We start from the raw sequence: 12,871 nt of genomic DNA, 5'->3' as shown, positions 1-12,871 counted from the left end.
AAAACACTGGGGGGGTGGGGGGGGATACTAAGAAAACAATAGTTATAACATGCTCAGAGGAGGAGGCTCACATGAATGTGGGAACCTCTCCCACAGTGCCTGACTACGTTATTACCACACCACAGGAAAGCGTTTTCTTTCTTTTTTTTCCTGCCACTTATTTGGGGTTCCTCCCTGCAAGTAAGGCTCCCCAACAAGCCAGCACTAGCTGAGTGTGGGTGAGGATCCCAGCCTTCCCTGGGAACCACTCCCAAATGACGACACTGGCTGCTCCAGGCAGGCCCAGGCAGCACACGGATGGCCTGGGCGTCCAGCTGTCAAACCCTGGGCAGCTTCTGGGACTCCTGCACCGTGAGTACAAGCAGGCTCGCTTGCACTCAGCATTACACAGGGAATCTGGCACGATTCCCACCCCGCTGGGACACAGACAAGACTACATCTGTTGTCCTAACACGTACAGGATTCCAGCAGCCTGAGAACACTTTCCCAACATACCTGCCAGAAAGCGGAAGGAAACGTAAAAAACTAGGATAAATAAGAAATCATGAAAGTCTTCCGAAAGGCTGGGGTGGGTAGATGGCTTGAGTTCAGGGGTTCAAAACCAAGCTGGGCAACAGTGAGATTCTACATAAAATAAAGAAGGGAGAAATGTAGGAAGGAAAGGAAGGAGGGAATTGGAAAGTCTTGTATAAATACAATTGTTTTTCTTATTTTTCTTCCTTTGTTTTTTTTTTTTTTCTCCTTTACTCTTTTGGTTATTTGAGACAGAGTTTCACCCCATAGTCTACATAGTCTCTCTTACTATGTAGCCCAGGCTGGCCTCACTGTCATAGCAATCCTCCTGCCTCAGTTTCCTGAGTACTAGGCTTCGCAGCCAGCTTGTTTTCTCCATTGAAAGGTGAGGACCTTTCTTCTGAAACACTTGGAAAGTTCTGTTCAGCAAGGTGACTCAGGGGGCGCTGCCTACACAGAATGCCAGTTCTAAGTGCACAAAGGAAGGAGTTATCTCTCCACACAATAAAAGCCAGACTTTCTCAACAGATCTAACAAGGTGTGCCAGGGTAAAAACACCATAAACTCAGCCATAAGGAAGACAGTTAAGGGCCATGGGGTATGGCATGCATACTAACTTTGCATCAGCTTGGCAACTTTCATATAAATCAAAATCTACTTCAGAATAAAAATGGATAAAACACAAAGTTTGGCTGGTAAAGAATGGGGGTAACATGAAAAGGTCATGGGTTCAATCCCCAGCATCCCACACACGCTCACACACACAGATAGACACACACTACACACTCACACAATACAGACACGCTCACGTACCACACACACATGCACTCACATATACATACTCACACCACACACACAAAGATAGACCCACATTACACATTCACACATACGGACACACTTACCACATACACGCACACTCACACCACATACACATATACACACTTACACCATACACACATATACACACACCACACACTCACACACACAGACACACTCATATACCATATACATACACACTCACACCACACACACAGATAAACATGAACTACATACTCACACAATACAGATACACTCACATACCACATACACACACAGATAGATGCATACTACACACTCACACACATACAGACACACTCACATACCACACATACACACATACACACACACATGCACACTCACACCACAGACACTCATATACCACATACACACACACTCACACCAACCATGTATATAACACATACACACATACATGCACACTCACACCACAGACACTCCCATACCACATACACACACCACACATTCACACCACACACACACATACCACATACACACACTCACTCCACATACACTCACATACCACATACACACTCACATGCCATATACACACACACTCACATACTACATACATACACACTCACACCACACACAGAGACCACATATACCATAGGGGCAGGAAGTTCAAATTCAATTGTGAATAAATGTATCCAAAGTGACATACACATTTTAAGTCAATTTACAAGATGAAATTCCTTGAACAACAAAACGTAACTCTGGATCTCCTGAAACCTCACTACTAGAGGATGCCAGTGGACACTCACAGATGAGCTGCCTCCAGGGAGGGGGATCGGGGACAGCCACACACTTGGTCAGGACATTGGGGGCTGCCCCCTTTGTTATCCCCCCCACCCCCAGTTTTGGAAGGCAGTTCTGTCACTAGAGATCCATTGGATCCCACAGAAGATATCTTTCCCCTTTTCCTGCCCATGCATATCTGCCTATTCTTGGAAAAGTAGAATCCATGTGTTATTAATTCTAAAGGGACTTCAGCCTTCACTAAGGGCCTGGCATGCTCACCACCCGCACTTGATACACTAACCCTATGTTTTTGCCTGCTTCATAGCAGATGAAGAAGAGAGATACACAAAAATCAAGTTTCTTTAAGACTGGGGGGGGGGGGGGAAGGACTGAACTGAAAAATGAAAGGAAGGAGTCTGCCATTGCTACTTGTCCATTTTCCTATTTCACCTTTCTCTAAGTGGCTGAGTGCTGACTCTCCACGGGATGTCTGAAACCTTGAAAAGTATTGACGTCTATGTGTTGTTCATCTTTATGTCATGCACAGGGTGCAGATCCCTCACAAGAGCTGGGGAATGACTTCAGGGAATGCACTACTCTCTCTTTCTTTCTTTGTTTCTTTCTTCTTTCCCTTCCCTTCCCTTCCCTTCTCCTTTCTCTTTCTGTCTTTCTTCTTTCTTTCTTTCTTTCTTTCTTTCTTTCTTTCTTTCTTTCTTCTTTCCCTTCCCTTCCCTTCTCTTCTTTCTTTCTTTCTTTCTTTCTTTCTTTCTTTCTTTCTTTCTTTCTCTTCCTTCTTTCCTTTCCCATCTCTCCTCTTTCTTTCTTTCTTTCTTTCTTTCTTTCTTTCTTTCTTTCTTTCTTTCTTTCTCTTCCTTCTTTCCTTTCCCATCCCTCCTTTCTTTCTTTCTTTCTTTCTCTTTCTTTCTTTTTTTTTATATTTTTATTACGTATTTTCCTCAATTACATTTCCAATGCCAACTTTCTTTCTTTCTCTTCCTTCTTTCCTTTCCCATCCCTCCTCTTTCTTTCTTTCTTTCTTTCTTTCTTTCTTTCTTTCTTTCTTTCTTTCTCTTCCTTCTTTCCTTTCCCATCCCTCCCCTTCCTTCCTTCTTTTCTTTTCTTTTCTTTTCTTTTCTTTACTTTACTTTCTCTCTCTCTCTTTCTTTCTCTTCTTTCTGTATTCCACTCACCAGCTTGGGCTCATGCTTACTCTGTAACCCAGGCTAGACCCTTTAAGTCTCCTCCCTCCACCTCTGTGTGGTAGGATGACATGGCTATGCCACCACACCCAGTTTCTGTGGTGATGGGAATTTATCCGGAGCTCTAGGCTAGGCAGGCACTCTGACGACTGAGCTTCAATCCCAGCTCAAAGTGGGAGGTTAATAAACCACACTCAGGATTGAGCTAGCAAGCACTGAGCATCTAAGGTTCCATTTTAAAATGTGTGTTATTTTATAGACAAAGAACATTAAAAAATGCTTTGGGGTGGGAGAGAAAAGCTCATTCAGGTTTAAAAAAAAGACCATTGACTTCTAAGCTAAAATTAATAGATATTCCTGGGAAATTAAAGAGTTATCCTTGGAAGATCAGCTCTTCTGACATGTTTCATCCTCAGACTCAGACAAATGACTCAGCCTGCACAGAACCTGCCTGCATAAACATTTTTTTTAAAGAATTCATTCTAAAACTTGTTTAAACAAGAATGGCTCTAAGCTTCTGTATAAGGCTCCCTTCATCAGTGGGTAAAGGGAAAAAGCGTTCCGGAGTTAAATCCCAAAGCAGATCACACAGTCATCTTTGTGAGCAGCAGCCAGCCAGCCAGCCAGCCGCACTTTACCTCAGCATGCTCAAACAGCATTCCTCTCAAAGAAAGAAAGAAAGAAAGAAAGAAAAAAAAAAATCCCAAGATGAGCTGTCTTAAAGCACTTGCTGAACATCTGCTGACAGAATAGTATAGAAAGGAAATTTTGATGCCAGGCCTGCAACATTATGAGGTAAAAATGCTTTGTTTTACAAAACTGCATAATAACCTTTACTGCTCACTAGCCCCCATGCCATCTTTCTGCATTTCTTTCTGTGTGCACACATTCTCTTCCATGGGTCACATCTTCCCGTCCTCTCTTTTCATCTCTCTCCCTTCTTCCTTCGGGCTGTTTGGAGTCATGTATGCGTGCCCAAAATGAAGGAATATGTCTCTCTGTATTCAGGCTCATTAAACAATGCCTCACACCCCACCCCTCAAAAAAAAAAAAAAAAAAAAAAAACCTCAGTAAATGTCTGTTGGAAATTATAAATACATAATGCTTTAATCTTAAGGCCTAATCAATTCTCTCTTTATAATTTTTAAAGTGTTTTTTGTATATCATACATTGTTAGGTTTCTTGGGTTTTTTTTTTTGTTTGTTTTTGTTTTTAAAGAATCTTAAGTAAAATGAAAAAAAAAAAAGAAAGAAAAAAAAACAAAGTCTAATATTACTTCATGTAAGGTTGACCCCAGCCATCAGGTGAGTTGCTGGGTGCCCCAAGGACGCCTCTTCCCCAGGGCTTACCTGCTCACTCTGCCCCCACTTCTCTTGAACTTATTTACACACAGGTGCAGCTACCTCCACTGCGTCTTCCCCTCCTACAGGCACCTAACAACATACAGCTCTGTACACCTCAGGTGCCAGGGCCTGCTTGTGTGGCTCAGTAAATCGGAAGAAAAACAAAGGCAAGCACATGACCATTTGATGACATTAAACAGGTCGCCCTGATTTAGGAGCTCAACCTATGAGTACACCCAGGCCAGTCGCTGATCCCACCCAAATGAGTGAGTAAAGTGCTCTTCCCCTGTAGATTTAGATGAGCAGGTCTCCTCTGACCTTAAATTTTGCACCCACATAAGAATTGTGGCTGCTGTGTTGGTGGACACCTTTAATCCCAGAGCTGGGGAGGCAGGTGGATCTCTGTGAGTTTGCGACTGGCCTGGTCTGGTCTACAGAGCTAGTTCCAGGACAACCAGAGCTACCCGAAGAAACCCTGTCTTGAAAAACAACAAACAAACTAACAAACAAAAACGTGGAGGCAGTATTCCATATGCTGGGCGGCTGCTGCAAATGAAGGGACAAACTGGCTACACTGCCACAACCTTCACAGAGACTCCAAGGCTGGCACAGTGGAGCTCACAGCCAGCTTTAACCATGCAGGAGTGACACTCAAGCAGTTTTCCTGACTGCCTGCATCTCCAACCGGTGGGAACACCCACCTGCAGGGGTGGGGCAGGGCTTCAGCGTGCAGTTGGGTCTACAGGGTGAGGAAGAAATGACGCCCAGCGGTCTGTTGGTGGTGGCTGCTCCTGCGGTTAAGACATTGTTCTGAAATTTCCTTTTTGTGTTTCTGTCTTTGCCCCAAGCTGTTATTTTAAGGACAGTGTAGAGAGGGAAAAAAAAAGTAGACACAGACCTAAAGGAAGCCAAGGAAATTATTGTGGACTCACACATTAAAATTGTGCAGGGTACTTGTGAATATATACAATTTTATGCTGCACTGTAGCCATTAAAAGAAATTTATATTTTAATGGGAAAGAGGGGGGAGGTACAGACTAGGTGTAAAGTATGGAGTATTTTCAGGAGTCCTGTAAGACTCAAAAGCACTCTTTCAGGCAATTAAGTGAGAATGATCTATTTTAGTAGTATAAAGAAAAGAGTAAGAAAACTCAGAGAAAGATGTCTTCCTTTTTTGTTTTTATCGTTTAGTGGAAATGTCACCAAAATATTTGTTTCGAACAAATTCAATGCCAAAACAAAGAACTCTGTTTTGAAATATATTCCTGTGCAAAAATTTACACTTGTTTTACTGGACCTCAAAAAAAAAAAATCATCTACACATTGTCCTGCCATCGCTGAAAACATCCTTCTCTTCCTCTCAGACGGCAGATAAAGCTGGATGTGACGTCTGTTTGTCACAAAGCTTGTTTCCAAGCCAAACCTTCAACTGCTTGTGGCTACTCTTCTCTTAAGGGTCTCGTCGTGATGAAATATAGTTCTCATTCATGGTGGCAAAGTATGTGAATCCTTCCAACCTGACCTGTCTGGGGTGAGATATAGATTGTGGGTCTTTGCTAGCATTATTTAGGATACTGCTTCCAAGGACGGCTCACTGTCTTAGTGTCTTGGTCTTGGGAATTTCCGGGGCTGTGGCTTGAACGCCAGCACCACAATTAACCATTTTCAGTTTTTAAAAGAGTCAGAGCCACTGGGATCCATTAGGATGGAGAAGGAGAAGGGCTGAGCACGGAGCAGAGATCCCAATTACTCCCACAGACTGAAACGCTTCTAAAATTTTCTAGAAGTTTCTTGTCTGGAAAGACTGGTTACCCGAGTCAGGTTGGACTCTCAAAGTCACACCCAAGTTCTCTCTGCTCCACCTTAAGAAGTCAGCACTGAGCCATCAGAGCATCAGCACATCTCTTCCCAGGACATTTCAGTCCTGGACTACAATGAAACCAAGCCCACGTTTAGAAAAAATAAACTACAGTCGAAAGCTGTTTTGTCCTATTAAATAGCAATCAGACAGCATAATACAGAATCAACAATTAGTCTATGTAATGCAGACTCATGTTGGGTGGGGTTTTCTAAGCACATGAAACTCTTGCTAAGAGTATTAATAAAACAAAGCAATGCATCAAAAAATACGTATCTCACCGAATGCAGAACGAGGCTGAAACAGAATTACAAGGAAGTAGAGTTGTACTGGCTAGAAAAGGGTTTTCAAATAGAGAAGATGAGTTCTAACGACAGAGCTTTTCTCAGATGGTGAGATAACCTGGATAATAAATTCAACCACTTGTTAGCTGTGAGACCTTGGACAAAGTGGTTTGGGTTTTTTTTTTTTTTTTTTTTTTTTTTTTGGTTGGTTTTGGTTTTTTGTTTTGTTTTTTAACTATTTTAACCTTAGTTTCCCATTTGTAAATTGGGATCTTGGTTGTGAGGGATGAGATTAAATGGATTAAATGAGGTTTGCATAATATCTGATTTATCACAGGTGTCTGGCAGGGCATGGGAACTATCATTAACCATGGATCTGACCTTTTATAAAGTATACAATTTACCCAGGTTTAATAACAATGCCAGTGTTATCTGCCGTGAGTTGAATTTGCCTGGACCTTATTCTGCCATTGTTTCGATATGTATCCTGAGTTACCTAGGCTCTGAGCTGTTAGTGTCCTTGGACTCTCATAATGTCTCACAGACAGGTGTGGGCTGAAGCTGTCAGCACACCTGGGCAGTGTCTACTTTCCCATCCCACTGCACCTGCCACGCCCAGACTTTCCCCCTCATCCTCCTGCGGTAGAGCAAAGGCCATCCCACCCAGATTTCTGGCAGGTTGTGCACAAAGCAAGACCCTCCACTGAGCTGTCACAGAGAGCCACCCTGCTGAGGCTCAGTGACCCTTGACTGGAGGAGACTCTGGTGGCAATGAAAACCTGTCATGGATTCCATCACTAGCCAAGTCCCTTCACTAGGTTTTCCTGAGCTCCTTCCTCCATTTCTTACTGCTTTCCACTCTTCAAAGAGTGTTCACCAAGGAGCCCACTCTGCAGACCTCTTGAACTTTCCCATGTTCTTGTCCATCCTTGTATATCAGCTGAATTACTACACAAAGTAAACACCACTCTAAAAAAAAAAAAAGTAAATAAAGACTCACTAAAGCCTCCATGACAGATGCTATCTCTACTTGTGAACGCTCTGAAGCTATGTGTGTGTGTCTAAGCCAAGGCCTTGAGATCACTGGGCAAGCACTAGGCTTGGCTATACCTTCAATTCTACTCTTTGTACCTTGTACTTGTGTGGTCTCAAGAGTACACACTCCTCTCAGATATTTTTGTTCATTTCACCTTAACTTTCCATAAACTCCATGCATGTAGGCAGCAGATGCTCAGAAGATGCTAAGTCAATGAAAGGACATGGAAATGTTACATACATTAACAGGTAGCAGTACAGGTCTGTCCAGCCTAGAAGTCAACTTGGGGAGAGCCGGGTGAGGCTGTGTGGTCCTCAACACTCTATTCACTCTGGAGTGTAGAGGCTTGCTCTTGCTAGTTCTGATTTTCTTTATTATTATTATTATTGTTGTTGTTGTTTATTAATTATTATTATTATTTTGTTTTGCTCTGCTGAGAGTGTAGTGTACTAAGCAAGGGCTCGTCCCTTGAGCATATTCTCAGGCCCTGTTTCGGCTTTGAAGTAATGAGATCTGGACTAGAACAAGCCTTAACAACTACAGCCACATACTTCTGAAGCTTACTGCCTACCACTTTGAATCCTACAAAAATCTACCCTTTGGTCGGTGATAGAGCTGAGCGTGAGCTCTGGTTACTTTGGTGACGAAAATACTTTGGTGGTTAGTATTTTATATAAGCTACAAGAAAATACTCCAGAAATTCTGCTTTGACTGAAAAGAGCATTAATATGATGTCTTATGCAAAGAAAAAAAAAAAAAAACTCTAAAGTTTCTTTTCAAACTTCCTGCCTTTTATATTACCAAGCCTGTAAGACTTACTATTCCTTAAGTGGAACACAAGGAAAAGTTAAAGTGATTATAGCTCCCATCTAACCTAAAATAAAGACACACAGAGCAGGTGGTGATAGGAGGGGGGTGGGGGTGGTAGGGAAGACGGCCTTACAGTGTACATGTGATCTCAAACTGTTCTGAAAGTAGCCAAAAGTTAGCTGTGGAAAAGACACAGAGGAGACACATTTCCCGGTGATTTCAACAGCAAAAAATAAGATCTGAGTTCTCTATCAAGACTTGTTTACGTAAAGAAGAGTTACACACACTTATTTCAAACATTATTTCATTTGTATCAATTCAACCCATAGATTCAAATAAGTTAAAATTCAACTAGTAGTCTCCATGCTGATTTTTGTAGAGAGAGGAGAAAAAAAGCCGTGAATATTATTTAACCATTCACTTAGCAGAGGTTTCCAACTCTCTTGGGCAGACAGGGCCTCCTACATCTGCAAAACATAAGTGATGAGCAAACAGCTCCCTTCACACAAAACTAAAATGTTACCAGAAAAACAGGTCCGGGTACAGGGCCTGACTCTCTGCTTAGTCTCTATGAACTGAAAATGCAGAACTCAGCATTCATGGGCTATTTTCTATTGAGCACTAGGACAGGTCCAACGGGCTGGGGGAGGGGGGGAGGCAGGAGAGTGGGAGGACTCTATCACCTGGGTCTCAAGAGAATGATAGCCTCTGAGTCACTGGCCACCTCTGACACCCTGCAGGGCCACTGACTAATGTCAATCCTGGGGGGCGGGGGGGGGGGGGGAATCCTTTCTCAAAGTGAGGTAATTTTCCACTTCTGTCTGTTTTGCCTTCCGGATCATATAGAGCTTGACAGGTTGGGGGAGGGGGGACGCAGAAATATTGAAGGACAAAAAATATCGTTTTTCTCCAAATTAAGTGTTTTAGGGAAGAACCCTAATAAGACATTTATCTTTACACAGCTCCCATATTAATGAATAAATTAAAAATATTGCTTCTCTATAAGATGATAAGAAACTAAGGAAGTAAATTAACCAATTACTAGGCACTGATAGCTGTCACTGTAAGAGGGCTGAGGGTGTAGGTCAGGAGTAGAATACTTGCCTACTGCGTGTGAGGCCTTGGGTCTGATTCCCAGTAAAGCAAAAATAACAAATGCTAAGAAACCTAGGCTAGTAGAATCAGACTAAATAGTAAGATTAATAATAACAATAACTTGGTTCATAAAGTGTTGAAAAGAACTGCTAAAGAATTCTTCCATATTCTGATCCAGACTTTAATTATGTAATCCACACATTGAAAAGAATAGGCTACTGAATTCCGGGAAGGCTAAGACACAAAAGTACATTTGAGATTTTGGTGGCTCGCCAAACTTTAAAATATACTTTAAAACCAAGTTTTTAAACTTGGTGTTGCCGGAAACAATCGTTCCTCAAAATCCTGGGACACAATTTGTTAAGAAAACAAAGATCTCTAATGAGAAAAGGTATCCTGCTGCCTGAGAAATAAATAAATTTAAACAGAAAACGAGTTGCAACTGGAAGGACTGTCGGATCTCTAAAACTGCTTGCAAAACAAAACGCCATCGGAGCCATTAGGTTTCTCCTCCTCCGCCTGCGGCCACTGCGCTGCGAAGTATTAAGGTAGTGGGGCGGCCGCCTCCAGAGGCGCGACCGAGGTAGGGCTGGGAAGGGGCGGGTCGCAAAAGTCTCACGGCTCACGTGGGCTTGCAGAAAGCAGCTGTGGGGACCGTGTGAAAGGATGCTCATTACCTTCTCCCACCCACCAGTGACTCCCTCGCTGTATTTACCCGACTATCCCGGGAAGAGGACCCAGCCCTTTGTGCCGTGGGTTCCTCGGCAGCTCCTAATCCTGGGCGCCACAGTGCTTTCTCCAGGGTCACCCTCTCAGCCAGAGCTGGAGCCCATTTTATACAGATCAAAGAGATGACTAATACTGAGCCCAGAGCCACAATTATTACAAAGTCTCCAGGAGACTAGGCTGATTTTTTTTTAAAGGTGCGGAGCCTCCGGTGCGATCCCGGTGACCAAGTGGCCAGAGTGGGGAAAGGGGAGCGAGCGGAACAGACCAAGTTTGCAGCCCGTGCCCAGAGGCTATCCCTACAAAGGAACCCATTTGCGTGACAGGGGACTTTCAGGCTCCGTGGAGGGTGTAACTTCCATGCAGATACCCTCGGGTGGCCAATAACCTAAGGGCCTCCGCCGCCGTCGCCCTGGGGTGACCATGAGTTGCAAGTCCTGAGTCCCTCCGAGGCCACCGGGCAGCAAAGGGAACTCCACCCCTTCACAAGTTTTATTTTTCGTTAGTTTGAAAGCTGGGTTTTGGGGCCGCAGCTCCGCCTAGCCCGACCTCCCACCTGCGGTCTGGAACAAAGGCAATCACAGCTGGGTCCACTTTGCAAGGGACAACCGGGGGTGGGGAGGAAGAGGGTACGACCAAGGAGAGACCTGCGTCCCTGCCGTCCATTGCTCCCCTACACAGTGGAGGTGGAAAAGAGCCGCTTCTAGGATAGAAGAGAGGTGAGGACCGTGGGACCCTGCGTAGGCTCACGGTAGGACTGTCGCCTGGGTCCCAGCACACACCCAAGCTCCCTGTTCTCACTGGCTAGCGCTGGGCGTAGGGACACCCGTTCCTGCGCTTCCGTGACCCGGGGCAAAGCACTTTCCTCGGCCTAGACCTGGGTTTCCTGGTTGGCCCAGGAGGCGGGCCACTACCTGACCCAAGATTTGGGACTGAGCTAGGTGGCGGCGGGCTGATACCCACCAGTAGCCGTCGGAGTTCTGGTCGTTGACGGTGCAGCGCCGGGAGTGGGAGTAGAACGTCCTGCTGGTGCCCCCGCCGCCGCCCCCGCCGCCCCCGCCGCCGCCACCGCTGTAGGTCATCTCGTAGCGCAGGTCCGGGCCGGACTCCGCGCGGGTCATGCGACCCAGCGTGTTGATCCGCGGGTGGGAGCCGCCGTTGCAGCTCATGTCTGCGGTCACTCAAGAGAGCCGCTCAGCGCCGCGGCATACGCGAGGCGTCGCCTCGGAGCACGCGAGGGACTCCGGGAGAGGAGCGCGGAACGCGGAGGACTGGCGAGGGCTCAGCGCTCCAGCAGGGCGGAGACGGGGACGGCGACTGGCTAGGCGCGGGAACCGGAGTGGAGCTGTGGCTCGGAGGGCAGCGAGGGCTCAGAGGAGCTGGGTCGCGCCTGGGTGTTGGTGTTGGTCGAGGCGGTGCGAGTCTCCTCCCCGCTGGCACCCGGCGCCCAGGCCACACCTGGTCGGCTTCTTCCCAGGGCGAGGTGCGGCTGCCTCGCCTCCCCCGCCCTCCCCCCCGCGTGTCACCGACGCCTGGGGCCGCCCTCCCCAACCTGCGGCTCCGCCCTGCGCCACCGAAGCCTGAGCAGAGGCGAGGGGCGGGGACCTGGCGACTGGATCCCCGTCGGAGGGCTGCGACCCCGCGGGACTTGCTTCAGGCTCTAGGAGCCACAGTGGCACACCTTTGGAGGATTTCCTACTCCCCCAAGAGGCGGAAATAAAGTGGCTTGGGAGGGTCACTCCATGGGACGACTCTAGTGAAATGTTGACTTTTTGCTTATCCCAGGAAACCATGCCAGCTTCTATTTAAATAGCCCCAAGAGTTCGATTTCTGTTGTGTAAAAGATAATTTAACAGAGAATCCCGAAAAGGGCTTCTCCAGAAATATTTTGTCATGAGGGACTTAGTTCAAGGCTAGACTGGGCTTCATAGCAGGACTTTGCCTGAAACAGAAACAAGACGTGGTTTTCCATTTCTCTAAAAGAATCATGAGCACGTTTGTCCCCTGTAGACTCCTGAGCCCCAACTTGGGTCCCTTTCTGCTCCCATGAAGCCTGAACAGATACCGTTCCAGATGAGTAACACATTCCACCGATTGGTTCCAAAGCCACTCCCAGTTAGCAGATGAGTGCAATTTACACCGTAGTCTCCATAAACTGACTTTAGATACAGACCCCTGTACACTAGCCATTAAAAGCTGTTTAGATAACTTGGGGTGGCGTTAAATGCTCTCTAGTAAACACCACTTAAAGATCTTGGTAATAAATATTTCTTGTCTCCCTGAATAATGTCTGTTAGCTTTCCTGTTTGTACAATGTATTTCTCAAATGTTCATGAGCTGGTTAAAGCAGCCCAAAAACTAAATACCAAACTACATTGGTATGCTGTAAAGGAGAAGAGGAGGTTTTCTAAATATGTGCCCTATCTAATTCT

At 45.6% G+C, this 12,871-nt stretch overlaps 1 protein-coding gene across 2 annotated transcripts in view; it reads right to left on the bottom strand.

Moving 5' to 3' along the window:
• Positions 1 to 11,903, bottom strand: part of Dsp (desmoplakin) — a 47,284-nt gene extending 35,381 nt beyond the window's left edge. Inside the window, exon 1 of one of the 2 annotated variants that reach the window (NM_023842.2) lies at positions 11,403 to 11,903. In NM_023842.2, coding sequence (NP_076331.2) covers positions 11,403 to 11,608 — 206 coding nt within the window. In that variant the 5' untranslated portion in view covers positions 11,609 to 11,903. The remainder of the gene's footprint in view (positions 1 to 11,402) is intronic. The other variant, XM_006516532.4, reaches the window with a different exon arrangement.
• Positions 11,904 to 12,871: the final 968 nt, after the last annotated feature.

Source organism: Mus musculus, chromosome 13, assembly GCF_000001635.26.
Source record: "Mus musculus strain C57BL/6J chromosome 13, GRCm38.p6 C57BL/6J".
Taxonomy (NCBI): domain Eukaryota; kingdom Metazoa; phylum Chordata; class Mammalia; order Rodentia; family Muridae; genus Mus; species Mus musculus.
The sequence above is the reverse complement of the archived record's forward strand: the minus strand, read 5'-3'. Positions and strand labels throughout refer to the sequence as shown.